We start from the raw sequence: 21,218 nt of genomic DNA, 5'->3' as shown, positions 1-21,218 counted from the left end.
AATAAAAATAGTATTTTTACATAACTAAGTCTATTTGAAAATCTTCAACATTATGTGGTTAATGCTGTTACATATCACATTAATTATATCCAATATATTTTTTATATCTTCTAATAATCATAGAATTTAGTCACAATCGGTCCTTAAGCTTTTGCAGTTTTGTAATATTACCAAACTATACTTTAAATTAATTGTGCGTATCACAAATAAAGTCTAGTTCACTTCTGCATAAAGGGGACCATTTGTAAAACGCGCAGGATTATCGGGAAACCTCCGGCAAAAACAGTTGGGACATAAATTTGGACCAATGATTCATGATAGTAGAAAGTTTTTGCTCCGTCGGTTTAATTGTGAAGTTTTATAGTAACGTTTACATTTTTATATTTGAGATAATGTATGAATAATTGAATAGTTAGGTTTTTCAATAGTTATGTTTTAAGTTAGCAAAATATTTTAATGTGTCTGTGAAATTTTCGTAGATGATTATTTAGAACGCGGGTGAAGCCGCAGGCGGGAATATAGTGAGTTATAAATATATAAATACAACAGTTATGAAACATTAAAAATTGTATATTCACCTCACAGAAATTTAAACGTAAATTGAATTTTCCACGTTTTCATTAGTGTAACAAAGTTAGTAGTTAACCGCGGTAAATGAGATAAAAATAAATTTTCGCCCACTAACTCGGAACTCCTAACGAATATTTAACTTTCCGCTAATTTCATAGACGCGTAATTAAGTGCTTCGAATTAAATCCTTATAATCTTGTTTTATTTGTAAGTAATAAGAAGTTTGTATCGGTGGCTTTATGATGATACTAAATTTGTTGTAAACTAGGCGGAAAGTGGACATTGGAATGATTAGGTATATCTACGCATGCTTTCCTAATTGCACGCCTCATAAGCGAAGCGTTGAGGTGGGTACTACAACTACTACTGTCACTTCGCGCAAAACATCTGATTTTCAAACTTAAAATGTCTTTATGTATCATACATTGCACTTGTAAGATAATACATACACACACATATTAAGAAAAAACACTATTTTTAACGTTCATGATATTTTTGATGTCATTTTTGTTATTTAAACTAGTTAAAAAACAGTTTAAAAAAGTTCTGTCTTGGACGTCCGTGTGTCTGTATGTGAAAATGAAAATGAAAATGAAAATAAGTTTATTATGGACACAAAAAAAAAGATACAATTTAGTTAAAAAAAGGAACTTAAAAGATATACGTATGCCATAATTAGGCCAACCACTCAGTGTGTTATCACTGATTTTCAGTGGCCGCCTTAGGATGTCTTATTGACAGTAGATGTATTTCCGTTCAGACTAAGGTATCCAACAATATGCAAGTATAAATATAATTGAATCGATATATATACTTTATAAATATAATAAGTAAATGAATAATATATAATATATTGTGTATTAAATTAAATTTGTGCACATTTAATATACATAGATAAAAGTCAGCAATATAATATATTCAGATATTGATACATACATATTTATATTTATATGAAATTTGTATAAGTGAGTGTATTTTGACACAAAGAAAATTAATCAATAAAGGACAATTGGATGGGGTTAAAATTTTTGATTGCGCTTTTGAATGTCAAGAAGATAAGACTTCAGTTTGTTTTTAAAAGAGAATACGCTTTGTTGGGAACGAATAGGCGGCGGTAGGTCGTTCCAGCATTTTGAAGCTTGGTATCTAAAACTCCCCCTAAATGCGGATGTTCTGTGAAGAGGTATTTCTAATAAAGAAGTTGCGTGACGAGTCTGGTAGGCTGTATTATGATCCGCCAGCCATTTCAGTTTGTCGTACAAATACACAGGCACTCTGTACTTTAAAACATTAAATAGAAGCGTGGCCAGGTGCACGTGGGTACGGTACTCCATTTTTAGAGAATTGTTATTCGACAAAAATGGTGTTACATGATCACGGTAGGGTATTTCATAACAAAAACGGGCACAGGCGTTTTGCACCCGTTGCGCAATTTTTTTCGTGGATGTAAGCAATCTAGGCCCAACTACCGTATCAGCATAATTAAATTTGGATAATATAAGTGATTCACACAGCAATTTTCTAACATTAACACTTAATGAATGTCTAATACGATAGAGCAGTTTTAGCCGATAGAAACAATTTTTTGATATGTTTAAGATGTGCTTGTTGAATCTCAAACCCTCATCGAATATAACACCGAGATTACGCGCTTCCGTTACTCTTTCGATAGGTTCTCCATTTAGAAATATAGCAGGTTTTTGAGCTACTATTGAATCAATTTGATGAGGTGAACCTATGACCATGTACTTGGTTTTACTGGAATTAAGAGCAAGGCAATTCGACTCTGACCATACTGATATGCGATGCAAGTCTTCGTGGAGCCTTTTTAGAGCCATATCCATCTCACTGACCTTGAACGAAAGGTATAATTGAATATCGTCCGCATAGAGATGGTATTTGCAATATTTTATGCATTGTGTCACATCGGCCGTATACAGTATGAACAGAAGGGGACCAAGAATGGAGCCCTGCGGTACTCCTCTAGAAACTTCCGCCCATGCAGATGAACATGCCCTTTGTCCACTATCCCCTTTTATTTCGACCATTTGTGAGCGACAAGAGAGATAGCTTTTAAACCACTGCAAGGTATTGTCATCAAAGCCATAGTAAGACAGCTTACTGAGAAGCAATTGTATATTAATACAATCAAAGGCTCTAGAGTAGTCCAAGAGAATCAGCAAAGTTCCTTCTCCTCGATCTTGAGCCTCAAGCATATTGTCTACCACATCCAACAGTGCTGTCGTAGTGCTTTTTTGCTTCCTAAAGCCCGATTGCCTCGTTGGTAATATGTCATTTTCGTCCAAGTACCGCCTAACCTGCGCACACACTACTTTCTCTAGAATCTTTGATAGACACGGTAAAATGCTTATTGGTCTGAGATCTTTAAAACAATTTGGGTTGTTAATTTTGGGTAACGGTTTGATGAGCGCTTTACGCCAAATAGAAGGGAAGGTGCAAGTTGATAAAGATGTATTTATGATACTTGTAATTATTTCAGCAGTATAGGGTAACGTTAATTTAAGCATGTCAAGTGAAATTCCGTCGCACCCAATGGCATTAGAATGCAAAGACCGACAGTACTTAAGAACCTCGTCTTTAGAGACAGTCGCAAAAGAAAACTGTGAAATGTATTTTTTGTTATTTACAAATAAATCTAATTCCTCTTTAGGGACACCAGATTTACCTGGAACATCCAAAAAGTGACGATTTATATCATCTGGGTGTCTAAGATGATCTGGCAACGAAATTATATTTTTTACATTTATGTTAACATTTTTCTTTATATTATTCCACAACATACGAGGATTATTCAAGTTTGAATTTACGAAAGTTTCAAAATAACACATTTTTTCACGTTCAATGGCTTCCGCAACTACCTTTTTTAACTCTAAGTAGAAAGATTTGTGACTGTCTTGTTTAGACAATTTAGCTCTAGTATAAGCACTATCCCTGCGTCTCATTAACAACTTGATATTATATGTAATCCAAGGGTAGTTGTGATTTTTTACATAAAAAGACTTTAAAGGAGCAAGCCAGTCAAAAATTGATAGAATAGTTGAATTAAATTTAAATACGAAGTTATCAATGTCTTGGTGATCAATTACAATATCCCAGTTAATGTTCGTCATAGCGGTATCAAATAAATCCATGTCTATATCTTTAATTGACCTATGTTCTATTTTTAAAGGAATGGGCTTATCCTTAACGATATGAAGTTCGCACGTAACCAAGGCGTGGTGACTAAGATCATTAATATAGTTGACTGCAATCCGTCTAACACTTGTATCAGTACACACAAGGTCAAGGATGGTTTCACTATGATTAGTGAAATGAGTGGGTTCGTTTACGATCTGCGATAAGCTCGTCATCGTTAAAAATTCGGTTAATTTGCGATATCCCATAGTGCTTGTATCTGTAAAATTAATATTAAAGTCACCCATTACAATCATATTGTCAGCCCACGAAAAACTTACAACCGACTCATAAACCGCATTAACGAATGTGTCGATATTTAGCCATGGCGGGCGGTATGCCGTTCCTATTACGAGTTTTTTACATCTTATGTTAAACGTTATCCACATTTGTTCAACATTAGAACAACAAGGATGTTTTAACACTTTAAAATTCAAGCTATTCCTAACATAAAACCCGACACCGCCGCCGCGAGCTCGCACATGGGGCGGTCGAGGCTTGTGAACAAGGCGATAACCAGAGATTGTAGGCGCACGACCCTCCTCCCCTTCCTTTAACCACGTTTCGTTAATACCCAGTACGTCCACGTTATGGTGTTCCATTGCAGCAATAAGTTCCTCGTGACCAGTACCAAGAGAACATATGTTTATTAAACCAATTACGAGATTTGACTTAACCATAATTAAATACATTAAATATATAATTTAAATGAAGTACATATATGTAATATATTGGCCAAAAAATAAAATAGATAAAATAAAACATATAAAAGCTTGAAACACGAATAATACACACCACCATCAATAAGGCAAATCCATACGAAGGTACAACAATAAGGATACTTGTAAACATCTTTGTATGTATAAAACAAATTATAAACACACTATAAACTGTTCCAGGAAGCACAAATGCAAAATAAACACTATAAAGCCTAAGTTTTATTTCTATTTCTGTGAATGTAATGCTTAAATAATAATTAAAATTAACTGTAAAATAAATTATCACACCCAAGACAACATCTTTACATATATTATGAACAAAATTGCTGTTTAAGTATAACAATATAAAATAATGCATCTTATCCAACCACGACAAAAACATTTTATACGTCGAAATAATAAATAAAATTGTTACATTATACAAAACAAGCTCATTCCCAATAAAAGGAGGTGTAAGTTGGTGATAAAAATATGCTTCATGTTTGTATAGAATACAAAAACAATACAAAAGATTTTTTAGTAATATAACAGATAATAAAATACTATGCAATATGTTCTTATAAGGCATACATTTAACAGCATTACATTTTAGGCGACAAACCATAGTGACATTTATACATATAAGTAGAACCACATAATTATTGCAATAAAATTTAAGTGTATAAAGGCCAAGTAAATCACTCATAACACAGTTCACAATTATTGCAATATTATAAAAAAAAATCAAGAATGAGTACATATAAATATGAAATAAACATATTCGTATAGGTTGGGGATAATTGCGAGTTCAAAAAGATTATGAATAAAAAACCTTATTTATGTCGTCTTCCGACTTAATATTAACTACTTTAGATTTATTATCCCGTCTAGCATACACATGACCCGCGCGAGTCCAAACGAAACGCCAGTTCTTAGACCGCCCTAACTTCTCACGCGCTGCAAAGAACAGTTTTCGGTTACTGTACGTGAGATGTTCGTTCACATAAAAGCGGCGAGGCTCGCCCTGTACCCCCGTGCCAGCGGTGTCCGCGCCGCGCCGCACGCGCGCCGCGCGCAGCAGCTCGTCGCGCAGGTGACGCCGCGTGAGGCGCACGACGATAGGGCGCGATTGCGGCGCTTCGCTCGCCCCGCTTCCCTCGCCCTCTCCTCGTCTGCGCACGCCGCGCCTGTGTACGTTCGCAATATCGCGCTCATCTATAGCTAGACCTAGTTTTTGAGCCAAAGTTATAGTAATATGAAGTAGATTATTGCCACTATTTTCCGAAATACCCGTGATTTCTACATCATTTAACAGCCTTTCTTGCTCGGATTCATTCAGCTGTTTTTTTAAAAGGTCGATCGAGTCAAGACTCTGTTGCAACTGCTCATTGTCTTTATCGGCCGCCGCGCCAGACCCGGCCTCCAAATGCGAGACACGCTCCTCTATGCTATCCAATCGACTAGCGAAGTTGGTAACTAAGGTGGTTAATTTAGTCATATCCACTCTAAAATTTGATATTTCAGTACGAAGCAGCTTAATCTCGTCTATTAGAGAAGGGGAATTTTTTTGTTGGGGAGATACGACATCCAAGAAAACATCAGCATCATGACACTGAGCGGGAGTTATTTCAACTGCTTTTGAAGTGTTTTTCGCTTTGCAAGTCTTACACATCCATTTGGTATTGGCACGGGCGTCTGGACTTAGATTACTGCATTGTCTGTGATAAGATGTATTACACTTAATACATTTAACGCCATCTGCCGAAGCAATGAACTTTCCGCAGGTATTGCACTTGTTTGTCATTATCAGTTTTAACACAATGCTACAAGTTAAATTCGCTAGGTGGCAGTGATATAAATTGGTCTATAGATTGAAGTCACCAATTAATGAATCAGCTGTGCGGGTATCGTAAAATCAGCTGATCGTCCGTTGTGCACTAAAATTTACTTACTATCTATACTAATATTATAAAGAGGAAAAGTTTGTAAGTATGTATGTATGTATGTATGTATGTATGTATGGTTTTCACGCAAAAACTACTGGACCGATTTCAAAAATTCTTTCACCATTAGAAAGCTGCATCTTTACTGAGCAACATAGGCTATATTGCATTTTCAAAAAAATTAGAGATCCTTACCAAAAATGCAATAATGTAACCCAAGGTGTAAAAAAATCCTCAATAAAACTTCTGTCATCGCGTGCGCTGCGGAATCTATTGAAGATAGAACAAAAAAATGTTCTACGGTATTATAGAATGGATCAATATCTACAAGAAAGTCCGCGATACTATATGTCCATCTTCAGTAGTTATGTTACTACAACAACTTTTTTACGTTTTCAAAGTAAATAGAAGTGCCGACAGTAATCAAACCATGTTATCCATACACATATATTAATCCTTATCCCATTAAATGATGTTTTATTATAGACTGTTTCAATACCAGCAAAATACTTTTTAAATGAAAAGAATTCGATATTCCATTCAAAAGATATAACGAATTTTTAAAAGTGTCAATCTACAGAAAATAGTAGGTATACTGTTCGAGCAGGCCGTAGTGCGGGGGTCACGGAGGAATTCTACCAATATGCGTCTTGACGGAACACAGTGGGGTTTTGGTCGGTAGGAATCCGACATAACCCATGGCCCCTCCCCCGGAGGCCGTGGGTATATATGAAAGATTTCCCCACTAAAACAAAAAAAAAGGCCGTAGTGCGGGACGGGGTAACGGTGATTTTCATGTGATTAAAAATTAAACCTATAGTCCGACCTATAGTAGACTTTTCACTGTAACGATATCGCTATCTATGCGGGTGAAACCGCAGGGCATTGCTAGTAGTTTATAAACACAATTGTTCGCCAAGATAACACTACACGTTGTAAACTGTATATCAAATAAGTGTTTTGTGTACTTTATGAGTGTAATCAGGTAAGTTTACTATTTTTACTATTAAAATATTAGCAGAGCAAAACTGTCACACACCACTGTCAAAAAGACATATGATCGGCGGATCGGCGATGTGCGGATCCTTTTTCTTGTTAACACGATAGCGACCGAAATACTTTACTAATCGAGTCTTTTTTTTTTCTCTTACGCTTGAGTATGCTCAGGAATAGAACCCTTTCATTTTTCAGGGTCTGATTCGATGTGGTTTAATTGTTATTAAATAAACAAAAATAATAATTAATAAATAATTATTAAAAAAAAATTATGAGGCGTGCACTTTTGGATTTTCCAAACTATTTTACATTACGCTCCACCGTTCACCTTGCAGACCTGAAATAAAACATATTATAGGTACCTAGTAAAAATACTGTAGATTACAATATATGAAAGGCTAGCTGCGCTTCGCAGTTACATTCGCTTGGCTCCGCTTCTTTTGTCTTAGCGTAATGATATATATTATATAGCCTAGCCTTCCTCGATAAATGGGCTATCTAACACCGAAAGAATTTCTCAAATCGGACCAGTAGTTCCTGAGATTAGTGCGTTCAAACAAACCAAACAACCTCTTCAGCTTTACATATAATTAGCGTTTAGCTACTATTATGTATTCTGTGATATAATATTAAAAATATTGATTAGCAGCTTCTATTGTATTAAAAAGCAACATCAACAATTACCATTTCACGAAGTAGGTATCACATATAGTTATATGCAAAATTCACAAACTATGAATAAAAAACATAGCAACATCATGTCGAAGTCCGGTGTTATCGTTTTGACGAATGTCCACAAAATAAAAACTGTCATTTCCTGGTGCAGAGTTAATCTGCGCCATTTTTACCGCGGAATAGTTTCCGCAAAATAGAGGATTGTAACTCTTCTGTGTTGCTGAAATAATTATAAAATAGAATGGATATTGTGTTGATAGGTAAAAAAAGCACGCACAAATTTAGAAAGTAGGTAATCAAAGAATCACTGCTTAAGCTTAAGCTTATGATTAATAACAAAACCTATCTGTAAAATCTTTCCCTTGGAAATGGTTTTAGCGAGGGATAGAAGCTTATTTACGAATATTAATTATCGGCCTACTAAGATTACATACACATACACAAACCTTCTTAACAATTATTATTATTTATTTTTTTTTAAATAGACCACTATTTGAGGTTTTAGTTCGTACTTAATTATCTCAAGAAAATGCATTTAACTCGTCAGATTTTAGGGATCTTCAAACATACGTTCTTCTTGTAAAAACTTTTTTTTTTTTTTTTTTTTTACTTAAGATAGGGAAGCGCTTGACCGCAATCTCGCCTGATGGAAAGCTAAGATGCGGTCTAAGATGGTACGCGCTTCCCTAGTAGGTACCGGTTCACTCTTCTCTTGAAGACCCCCATATTGTACTCGTCGGGGAACACAGATTCAGGAAGCGCGTTCCAGACCCTAGCGGTTCGAATGAAGAATGTGGAATCGAACCGCTTAGTCCGGGTACATGGAACGTCCACCATATGGCGATGCCTAGAATCTGTGCGCCTCGACGATCGGTGGAAGAACGGGGATGGCGGAACAAGTTCGTGTAGTTCCGCAGCGCACTCACCAAAGTGTATCCGGTAAAAAACCGATAAGCTGGCCACTCTGCGACGATGAGCGAGGCTCTGGAGTTTTTTGCCTACTAGCTCATCGTCGTTTATGAGCCTCTTGGCACGCCTCTCTATCGCCTCAAGCGCCTCCAGCTGGTACTTGGCGGAACCGTCCCAGAGGTGAGAGCAGTATTCCATGCACGATCGGACTTGTGCTTGATAAAGGTTGAGCAACTGTCCCGGGCTGAAATACTGTCTCACCTTCGCCAGAATTCCAAGCTTTTTTGAGGCTACTTGGGCTTTTGATTCAATGAAGGAACCAAAGTTCAGAGTAGGCGTTAAGGTGATACCAAGAAGCTCGAGGTGGTTAGTTATCGGTACGGACACACCTTGGAAATTCGGAGTCAGGTGGAATGGACTCCGTTTAGCGGAGAATAGACACGCCTGGGTCTTAGACGCATTGAACTTGACCAGATTGGCATCGCCCCAGTCGGAGACCGCCTGTAAGGACAAGTTCATGCGATCAACCATCGCCTCCCGTAGAGACTGGATTTGTGCCGTACTGGCTCGCGCGCTGGATACATATCTCTCCACAACAGTGCTATCGTCTGCGTACCCATAGATACCGGGTTTCAGCAGATCGTTGATGTGTAGCAGGAAGAGTGTTGCGGAGAGAACTGATCCCTGAGGGACTCCGGCATTTATAGCCATTTGGTCGGACGAGCAGCCGTCAACGACTACCCGGAGCGACCGGTCCCTCAGAAAATCTGAGATCCAGGCGCAGAGACCAGTAGGCAGACCGTAGGATGGAAGCTTGCCAATTAGGCTATCATGCCAGACCCTATCGAAGGCCTTCGAGATATCAAGGGAGACAGCAAGTGCTTCACCATGATTCTCTATGGCCTCGCTCCAGACGTAGGTGGCGTACGCTAGAAGATCCCCAGTGGACCGGTTTCGGCGGAACCCGTATTGTCGGTCACTGAGAAGGTCGTTCGCTTCTAGGTGTGCCAGGAGCCTACTGTTCAGTACACGTTCCATAGTCTTACAGAGTATGGACGTGACTGAAATTGGCCTATAGTTGGAGGGGTCGGCACGACTGCCTTTTTTGGGCACGGGCTGCACGTTGGCAAGTTTCCAAGATTTCGGTACTATTCCAGTCGTCATCGACAGGCGAAAGAGGCGTGTCAAAACAGGAGCAAGCTCAGGTGCACAGGTTTTAAGAACTATGGCTGGAATTCCATCAGGGCCACTGGCTTTATTCACGTCAAGATTCCGCAGCGTTTTAAGCACCTCAGTCTGACGGATGCGAATTTCCGGCATATTCACCTCGCATCCAGGTAGACTGGGAGGTTTCGCATTTGTGGGATCAAGACGGGAATTTTCCGCGAAAAGAGAAGCAAAAAGGTTCGCTTTCTCTACGGCGGTGTGAGCCAGCGACCCATCCGGTTTCAGCAGTGGAGGAAGTGAGGGGCGGCAGAAATTCGATTCAACCGTCTTAGCTAGGGACCAAAACGCTTTGCTACCAGAGGGGTAAGAAGCCAGTTTGTTCCCTATACGGCTAACGTGGTCAAATCGAGCTTTCCGTAGAGCCTTTTTGCAGGACTTGGCGGCCCGGTTGAAGGCTTTCTTCTTGTCTGACACGTCCTTGGCCTTGCGGTGTCGAGCATCAACCCATGCCAGATATGCTTCATGCTTTAGCGCTTCAGCGCGTCTGCAATCGGCTCTGAACCAGGGCTGAGCTTTGCCGGACATGGCCACGTCCGAGAATGGGATAAAGTACTCCATTCCCTGTCGCAGCACATCTGTCACAGCATCCGCGCAGGTCGAAGGGTCATCAGAAGAAAAGCAGACAGGCCGCCAGGGATAAGACGCAAAGAAGGAACGCATCTCATCCCAATCTGCTGACTTGTATCGCCACACGCGCCGAGAGCCCCTAGGACTGGGATCGGGCGGCGAGTAGACAGATACAGATTTCACCAGACAGTGATCGGAGCTGCCAAGCGGCGAAGAAATCGCCACCGAGTAACGGTCTGGATCTGTTGTCAGCAGAAGGTCCAAGCAATTGGCTGTGTGGCTCTCAACATCAGGAACCCGCGTCGCTCCTTGGACCAGCTGGGTGAGATTTAATGCAATGGAGAGTTTACGCATCTCTCTCCCAGCTAGGTCAGTGCACTGGTATGGGTATAGCCACTCCTGGTGGTGGGCATTAAAATCCCCCAGTAACACAAGCTGAGCGGAAGGGTATTTGTGTTGAGCAGCGTCCGCCACCTCACTAAGGTACTCTGTGATCCTGATCGTCTCCTGGTCTCCGCTGTGCGCCCGGTAGACACAGGCATAGAGAAGTTTCTCTGGGCCTGTGTCCACCAGCATCCATAACACTGAAAAATGGGGGTCTTCAAGATACCGGAGACGCCGACAACAGATGTCATCTCGGACGTACGCGCACACACCTGACCGAGCCTTAAAATTATGCTCCAGGGTGTAGCCGGGATAGGACAGGTACGCCAAGTCAGACGGACATCTTATCTGCGTCTCCGTGAGGAACAAGATACACGGTTTATGAGTCTCAAGGTGGAAGTGGACTGCAGCGAGATTAGAGTGGAGACCTCTGATGTTAGTTAGGTCCACTTTCAGCGAGAGGGAGTGCTGCCGCTGTGCAACTTTATACCTGTATCTTGCCTTGTTCATAGTTGAATTAGAAGAGAGTGAAGTAGGTATGAAGACGGCAGTGAGTCGAGGCGCTTAACACCAGGACCAGAGACACAAACTTAGTTGCCGCACTATTGGGGACTAGTCTGGAGACTGCGGGGACGCCCGAGCCCCCCCAAGTTGTCCATAGGGCCCTCTCGTCCGGTCGCCAACCGGCACTATGGCGCAACTTGGGATTTTTCGCTGGTTGGCGGGGCAGCCTTTCGGGTGTGGCTAGCACTCTACTTGGGCCCCCTACTGACCAGCGGTCGGCCAGCGGTGCACCGTGCCTCGGATCCCGCTAACCTCCATGACTAGGCACCAGATGCAGCAACTTCAGTGTGTGTCAGATCGTCCCGATTGTCAAAGCGCAACTGACTCGACCCGTCTTCACTAAGGCTACATCAGCCTCATCGAGTCGGAACACGGACGCTTGGCGACTCGTCTTCAGCTGATGGGTGGTCATTATAGCCACGACGACTGTCTCCCACCATGTCACCTGTTTAGCACCACCCAGGGGCCACGTGTAGGGTTTCAGAGTTAAGGGTATACTCCTACGGACGGAGGTGACTCGGCCCCCAAAACTTACACATAGTTATATACTAATACAACAAAACAACATAGTAATATACTAATAAAGTATGTACCTACTACATATAAAGTTAACTAATTACAATAACAATAAAAACTTGCCCTGCATTAACACAACTTGGACAATAGTTGTGACATTCTGACATCCAGCATAAAGGCAATTTCTATCGAGTGCCAAAAACGTGCTTACAAGGAGGCAATTTCGCATTACCCTCGCTTCACTTGCTACCCTCTTGCTTGTGACGGCTTGTGACGTGAAGCTTTCTTTCTGGAACTTTCACTCGCTTTGGGAAATGTTTTAAAATGGGTTTTAAGAGATGAGAATATGAGGTATTTATGAGCATAATGTCAAATGCATAGATAGCTATGAATATCATTATATTTTGAAACAACAGTCGTCTGTAAGTTTTTGGAGATTTCCAACAATGTTATGAAAATACACATAATATTATAGTCCTTATTGTAGTACGTTTTACATTTTCCAAGTGAATATTTCATCGCAATATGTTTATAGAAAAAAAATATAGAGTCATTGGAGCAAAAAGGTCTAATTATTACAGTTCACAATTGTAATAATTATAGCTTTGCTCTACCATGGATGATTAAAAAAATGTAATATAATCTTATTACAGAGTGATTACATGGTGAATTTACAATCTCATTTATGTGTTTCTTTTTTTGTTTCAGGTACCATATTTCCTACGGAAGAACGAGCATAATACAGAACACTTTCTTTCATTTATGGAAAATGGTGCTATTTAAATTAGGTACTCGTAACAGAGGAGAACCATATAAATTGCGTTAATTTAAACGTTTATGTTGTCGTAATACAGTAAATACTCTTCGACATATAATATTATAATTCTAATGGATTGGAGGAAAAAATTAAATAAATAGAGGGTGAAACAGTCGAGTTCAACTCATCTGTCTTTATTTCTAAACATTTGGAAATGTGTGACGGTGCAAATTGATTGATAACTTCCAAACAGTGGAACACAGATTTGGGAGCGCTATCGATTATAAAATCCATCTTTGTAGGACTTTGGAGTGTTACCTTTTTTTTTTTTTTTTTTTTTTTTTTTAGTGGGGAAATCTTGCATAGATACCCACGGCCTCCGGGGAAGAGGCCGTGGGTTATGTCGGATTCCTACCGACCAAAACCCCACTGTGTTCCGTCAAGCCGCATCAGCGACAGGGCCACGGGTATGTGTAGAATTTGGAGTGTTACCTAAAGTTACGCATTTATTAACCTAATATCTTAATATATATATAAATCTCGTGTCAAAATGTTTGTCCTCAATGGACTCCTAAACCACTTAACCGATTATAGTAAAATTCGCACACCATGTGCAGTTCGATCCAACTTGAGAGATAGGATAGTTTAAACATGTAAGTACCACGGGCGAAGCCGGGGCGGACCGCTAGTATATTATATGCCAAGAGACTGTATGCTGTTACATACAAGTAAACTTTTATATTGTTAAATATTTTTCCATTAATATTCAGGTAAATGAATTTATGTAGGTACTGCGTAGAAAAGCAAGTAAAAAGCGTATTTATTTCTAAAAGTATAGAATGCTATTGTCCTTGTAACATGTATATATAAAAATGTTATTCATTAAATATCCTATATACATAGTTCAATAATACACTTTAGTCACCAATTAAAACTATGATTGTAACTATTTTCTAGTATTCCCAATCATTAGCTTCTAAAGGTTTTGAAAGCTAAAATATAATAGCAAATAACTAGTACTTATTTTAAAATCATCAGATTCATCCATCACTTGTATAATAATTACAAATGCATTTCACATTACATGTTTGTGAATAATAATGAAAGTCAGCGATTTCAATATCTGAAACGTTGATGTGTAATAAATAATTAATGTGTAACGAAATATAAAGTAAATAATGTAAATTTGTATTATTGGTTATATTTACTACTTACTGTGCAACGTGGTTTTACCCGTATTACTCCGCTTTTATTGGTCGTAGCTTATAGCATTCTACGATAAATGGGCTATCTAACACTGAAAGAATTTTTAGAATCGGCCTCGTAGTCCCTGAGATTAGTGCGTTGAAGAAAACAAACAAACTTATTAGTATTAGTTTGAAAATCGATTGTTTGATAGTAGACTACAAGCCCGCATATGAAAAAAATATGGGTCAAATGAACCACCAGGGGTCATATCTAGAACGAAAGAAGAGCAAAAAATAATAAGATTCATCACTATGCCGTCACTTGTAAGCTGTCCAACTGAGTGCAGATGAGAATTGAAAAGTACAGGTAGACTCGGTAAATTTTGGTCATATATTTTTGTACGGCATTCTTAACCATCGATAGATCCATTAAAAATAATAAGAAACCGCTCAGTGCCGTACAAAAATGTGGGTCCACCAAGTCGGAATTTTTATTTAATTTCCGAGAGTTACCGGGGGTAAATTTGGTCATTTGACCATGTACGGCATCTGTGTCATACTATTGCTATACTGCTTTTAATCCATTATTCCGCAACGCCGTACAAAAATCATGGGGACAAGGGGAAAAAATCGAGAGTTGCAATCCCCTCTCTTTCCCCACTCCAGGGGGTCATTTGACTAAGTACGGCTTCGGTTCTAAAACATTATCTAGCACTCAAAAGTACTATTAAAAGCAATGCCGTCAAAAAATAATTGTTCTTTTAAATGTATACCAATAATCATCTTAATTTCATCGAATTCTTGATATAAAGAGCTGTAAGGTCATTTGTACGGGAACTTTTTTTTTAACATGATATTGTAAAATTCAATTGTTGTATAGTATTGCCGTTCAAAAGAAACCGTTCTAAAAAAAGTTATAGAGAAATGCAAACCCAGAAATTTTGTTAAAGTTTAAACATCGTAGATTAATGAAATATAATAGTTTTCTACACTTTATTCGTTGTTTTAAATAGTATTAACATAGATAAATTAGGAAAAAACGATGCCGTACATTTTTGTGCAGACCACATCTTTTAGGCTGATGAAAGCGACGAAAGCTACAATTTTAAGGGTGCTTTATGGCCATTTGATACAGTACGGCATTAACATATTTTTACCCAACTACGGCAAAGCAAAAGGAGGGTTATGGTTTTGACAGGTCATGTATGTATGTTCATCTATTCCCTCGTAACTTCTAAACTACTTATCAGAATTCGACAAATGACATATCATTAGAAGCGTCTGAATTGTTCACTGGATAATCAGTGACCAGCTAGGTAAAGGCTATATGGGGTTTCACAAAATCTAATGTGGCGCCCTCTAGCGGACAAAACATACAGAGTAAAAAAATAAAGTTAAGATAAATATGCCGTGTTTGGTATCATTTGAAAGCGCTTTACTTGTACATTTTGAATATATATATATTACTAGCATTTGCTTGTGACTTTACCTGTATTCATGGGCTGATTGAATATAATTCACATCTTTTCGTTCATAGCTTTTTTATTAGTTCATCAATTTAACGGAGTCCATTCCACTTGACTCCGACTTTCCAAGGTGATAATTAACCACCTCGAGCTTCTTAATATTAATGTATATTTATATTTTATTAGAAAAATATAAAGCAAACATTTCGTTATATGGATTTTTTCTTTTTCAGATTTTTCCCCTTTGAACCAACGAAAATGTACGGCACATGAAAAAATATTATCTATGCATAAAATACTTTAAAAATAAATTTATTTCGTGTTGTGTCAAATGACCCTCTGGAGTGGGGAAAGAGAGGGGATTACAACTCTCGATTTTTTCCCCTTGTCCCCATGATTTTTGTACGGCGTTGCGGAATAATGGATTAAAAGCAGTATAGCAATAGTATGACACAGATGCCGTACATGGTCAAATGACCAAATTTACCCCCGGTAACTCTCGGAAATTAAATAAAAATTCCGACTTGGTGGACCCACATTTTTGTACGGCACTGAGCGGTTTCTTATTATTTTTAATGGATCTATCGATGGTTAAGAATGCCGTACAAAAATATATGACCAAAATTTACCGAGTCTACCTGTACTTTTGAATTCTCATCTGCACTCAGTTGGACAGCTTACAAGTGACGGCATAGTGATGAATCTTATTATTTTTTGCTCTTCTTTCGTACTAGATATGTCCCGTGGTGGTTCATTTGACCCATATTTTTTTCATATGCGGGCTTGTAGTCTATAGCTTCTTTTCTTCTAAATTTATTATGGAACACGACGTTCCTTAACCATTGTAATAATTGAGAAGAATATTTTTTCAAAACGTACTATAAAAATATTATACTTCAAAATATTCAATCTGTCTGAGTGAACCAGCAAAAAGGACACCGCCATGAAAGTAAAATGGTTTCAGAAATCATATTTAAAGTCCCCTAATCGAAGATTCCCACGAGTAAAATTCCCTATTACAGGGGTGGACGCATCTTGCACTTTACTGCCTCTGTTTCGTACACCTAACTCACAAAAATCATTGCAAATTCGACTCTACCACCTATACAATAAAAGACCACGTAATTTGTGAAATGGTGAAGTCAACTTTGCACCAATAATAGCAGATATGAGTTTAGTTTTCGGAATTTAATTTTCGACTCTACCAGCCAAGCAATAAGGCTCTTCCTCGCACCTGAGCAGGAAAAACAAGAATTGTGCTTATAAAAATCAGTTACAAGTGTTTGAAATGACGTGGCAGTATATTTGGGAGGTCGCGTCCCTCAGGAACGGGCTCATAACAGGGAACGGGTCAGTAGGCAGGTAAATATTATAATGCAAACAAATTTAACTCACTTTAATGCGCCATTTGAGTCGAGGGGAGTTTTTAAAGGATCAGCTGTGAAATATGTATTTAGTCGATTATGATATCTGAGCCGGAATTCCTTTGAAAGTCTCTTACGGTGTCATTAAATTTAATTTTGTGTTTAAATGCTGATAGCGTAATTTTATACGTAGTGTTTTCTTGAATGAAAATGTTCAGCGAATATAGTTCTATTGTTAATAAGTATGTACATAATATGAGCGTGTGTTGCTAGTTTCAATTCAAAATGTTGCCCAATTAAATAATATATATAAATCAAGTAAAATATCTTCGTTATATGTACCTTTCAACCACACACTGAGGTCAAACACTATCACGCTATAGGTATAGCTATAGTCATATTATAGTAAGAAAAATCGGATCTTTTACAGAGGACTTTTACTGTTCAGTTTTTCTGTTAAAGAACTTTAATTAAAGAATATTTTACGTATAATATAACGATAAAAATATAACCAGCTATGAACTACAACATCAACAGCCTAATAACATAAACTCTACCAAACAAAACATAAAAGAGTAACCCACTTAGAAGCGAAAGCACGAGCTAAACAATTGTATTTTCTGAACATAAATCTAAATATTGAATACACTGGATACCTTACAAGGTATATGATTACGGCTATAGGCAGGTAAATGACATTACAATGGGAACTGTAACAACTAGTTTAATTGTGTTCATATTTTATCATATAGTTCTTAATGGGATACAAATGTTATATTAACCTATTTTGAATAAAGTTGTTTGTGATTTTATAAAATTGTATTTTGGTCTTTTCGTATAGAATTATGTAGGTATATGAAACCCCAAAATATAATTAAAATGTACGAATAACGTATGTTGTTTATAAAACCTACCCAAAGCTTGTCTGTCAGAGATTGTTTATTCGAGACGGTCTCCTTAATTTAATCTCTTCATGTTTCTCTTTGGTTTTACATAAACCATTACTTATATCATTTACTAGATTTCCGCCCGCGGCTTCGCCCGCGTTTTCAAAGGAAAACCCGCATAGTTCCCGTTCCCGTAGGATTTCCGGGATAAAACCTATCCTATGTGTTAATCCAAGTAACCCACTATATGTGTGCTAAATTTCATTGTAATCGGTTCAGTAGTTTTTACGTGAAAGAGTAACAAACATCCAAACATCCATACATCCATACATCTATACTTACAAACTTTCGCCTTTATAATAGTATTAAGATGTATTCTCATACTTAAAAATTGTATTAGAATAATTACTTAGGTCATTAAAATATCAAACAAATATTACAAGACCTAATAGCATAGTATCTAATTTATATCATACATATCCAAGTTTCAATTTAGTTTCCTAGAATAGAGGTTGAAGTTTAAATTACCTGGGACCAAGCCACCAAGCGAGGTCCCATAAAATGTTCTGAAGGCTAACAAGGTAACTAGCCTAAATTACGGCTAAGATTTAACCTAAAGACTAACTCTCTGGAGTATTCATTCAGGAATATAATAATATATGGTTTATCGTAAAAGTTACAATAAATAACATTGAAGGTATTGAAAAACAAAGTATTTGGTTAATAGATAATTAATAAACTATTCTTTGAACATCTTAAAATAGGTATTTACTTATAAAAAACTGTAATTAGAAAACATCGCGTTCTATGTGTTATTGTAAAATTAAGAATAGACACTTTAAAACTACTTTTAATATTACAATGAAACCGAAAATTAAAATTTAATACTTTGCAGAGATGAATGGAAATCAAAAAAGAATATATTCATCATTACCACTTGATAGTATAAAACAAATTCGCTTTCTCTGTCCCTGTGTCCCTATGTATGCTTAAATCTCAAAAACTATGCAACGGTCTATGATACAGGTTTTTATAATAGATAGAGTGGTTCAAGAGGAAGGTTTGGTTATATTATTATTTATTCGTTTTTATACAAAGCGGGCGAAGCCGCGGGCTGAAAGCTAGTCCTATATAATTGACACAGATTTTTCCGTTACAATTTAACGCCATCAACAATGCAACAAGATACAAAAATTGCAAATTGAAATTCGAAACCGTATTGTTTCATCAAAGCTTAAAGAAGTTGAGAAAGGATTGCAAATGGGCCGTCGCAAATGACTGCCTCTCAGGTCTCCGTTTAATTAATAGAGGAAATTGTTTGTCCGTCTCAGCCTCATTTGCCTCAAATTGGTACAAAAAACGTGAAATACGCGAACGAAATGAACTGAAGTTGTTTGCGTAATTGGTTATAGAGATTTTTGATAACTAAACTCTTGGTAAATAAATGTTACTAAGTTTCTTCCTAATCTCAGGATAAATTTTAGTGAAAATGTAGAGCAAAATAACAATATTAATTTAAATTTATAAAGCATTTGAATGCCATAAAACCAAAAATATCAATTTCAATATTAATTTGTTTAATTTCCTTACTATCGGTTTCACAGATTCCTAATAATTTAGCTTATCTATCTGTTAAAGTGACAATTAATTTAGTTATGAAAATTCACGCTATCAAAGACATTATAAGTAAGAAGTGAAAACGGCACACAGGAAATAAAACGACCGTCTGAAAACATAAAAAATAAAAGTTATTGTTAATTTTATTACGCGGCGCAGAAATTTCCAGAAACCGTACAAATTTTGTAAAATCAGCTCCGGCCTACCAGGCGATCAGGACTACGAAGAGTTTTGCGAGATGCAAGAGCTGTAGTGTAGGCCTGTAGCTATCTGAATTCTGAAGTTCAATTCAGTAGCGCATGAATCGTGGTGGGAGGCGGACGTCTCGAGCGTCGTCCCATACATTTCGTATCGTGTATATAGTAGGCGTGTGTGAAGTGCTTTTGAATGCATGCTTTGAGGTTCGTCGTATATTTTGTTTAGTTGATTTTCCTTCGAGTTTCAAAATTTCAATGAATTTTATTTAGGTGCATAGTGTTAGTATCACCAGTGTTTTATGAACTTTTTCAATTTAATTTTAAAAAGATTCATATGAGAAAATCATTTAAAATTTATTCGATTTCTTATGAGATACAAGATAATTACTATCAATACTTAAATTGAAGTTATTGTATCGTTAAAATAAGTTCTAATAAACAAGAGTCAAAACGACAATTAATAGATTTTATGATAAATACATCATGAATAAATAAAGTGACATAAAAGGGTTTACTAACTCTTTTTAAAGAGATAATACCACTGAGTTAAAACGGGCATATTTTTCCTCCACGTGGAGAACTGCGCCATGCCCTTTTTCAAAAAAATGTTTTTACATTGATCGTTTTCGTACTACGTTACAAAAATTACTAGAGTTAACTGTACTATGTAACTTATGTGTACTTTTATTAATTGATTACTTATGCTTTATGTAGATACTAAAATTAAAAAGTCTCTAGAGTAACTTTCTTAAATATTAAATTATAGATACTATAAATAATTAGGTACCCAATAATAATTAACAGACATAATATAAAAGTGAATCTAATATTCAACGCTGTCTTTATTAATGCAATCGATAACATTAATACTTCCAAATAGTTTTAACTTTATAATAATATTTTAAATACTTTGAACCATTTTATGTAAAAAAAGCTCTATGTTATAATTTATAGATTCGTATGAATTCAGGGCATACGCAGTACTACAGTTATAAGGGTAGATACTGTAATAATAATATGTACTGTGTCAATGAAAACGATTTTTAAAAATGCAGATTTGTTTACAAAAATCTTACTAGATGAATTTAAAGAGCCCGGTTACGCCCAGTAATGAAACAATTATATTCCTTCTAATAATATACTCAAACTTTGAGTAAATAATATACCTACGAGTAGTTTTATTAACAGGTCAAATAAAACCTTTTTATGGTAGGTATGGAGCTAAAAAATTTGTAGAGGCAATATAATTTATCTAACAACATTAATATGAAAATAGTGGTTTAAATTTAACAATAAACGTCGTTTAGCTATGCTAATAGCTCTACATTGTTAACTGTAATTCATAATTATTATGGTTTTTGATTAATTTGAATAATTTTGTACTAGTTGTTTAATGTTTGTTAATATTACATTCGGTATATTAAAATTAAAATGACTGTAATAACATCCATACTAATATTATAAATGCGAAAGTAACTCTGTCTGTCTGTCTGTTACTC

General features: G+C 36.9%; 2 protein-coding genes across 4 annotated transcripts in view; one reads left to right on the top strand and one right to left on the bottom strand.

The window, feature by feature from the left end:
• LOC149908754 (kinesin-like protein CG14535) overlaps nucleotides 1–21,218 on the top strand; it is a 303,719-nt gene that overhangs the window by 192,043 nt on the left and 90,458 nt on the right. Inside the window, exon 1 of one of the 3 annotated variants that reach the window (XM_090120334.1) lies at nucleotides 19,821–19,923. The exons of 1 other annotated variant lie outside the window; for it this stretch is intronic. The gene's annotated coding sequence lies outside the window, so the exon portion shown is untranslated. Of the gene's footprint in view, nucleotides 1–19,820; nucleotides 19,924–21,218 lie in introns of those variants that run through there. One more of the 3 variants, XM_090120335.1, reaches the window with a different exon arrangement.
• Nucleotides 5,281–6,267, bottom strand: LOC149908755 (uncharacterized). The gene has a single exon (XM_090101481.1). It carries the CDS (start codon nucleotides 6,265–6,267, stop codon nucleotides 5,281–5,283), a length of 987 nt encoding a protein of 328 aa, XP_089957607.1.

This window comes from Colias eurytheme, chromosome 4, assembly GCF_061535395.1.
Source record: "Colias eurytheme isolate Ceu_HAF_F1 chromosome 4, ilColEury1 Martin Lab GWU primary, whole genome shotgun sequence".
In the NCBI taxonomy this organism is placed as follows: Eukaryota; Metazoa; Arthropoda; class Insecta; order Lepidoptera; family Pieridae; genus Colias; species Colias eurytheme.
This window is presented reverse-complemented; position numbering and strand designations above follow the sequence as displayed.

Bases quoted from the DNA above. Each gene is read 5' to 3' on its own strand.
- LOC149908755 (XM_090101481.1), bottom strand. From the start codon at position 6,267: ATGACAAACAAGTGCAATACCTGCGGAAAGTTCATTGCTTCGGCAGAT.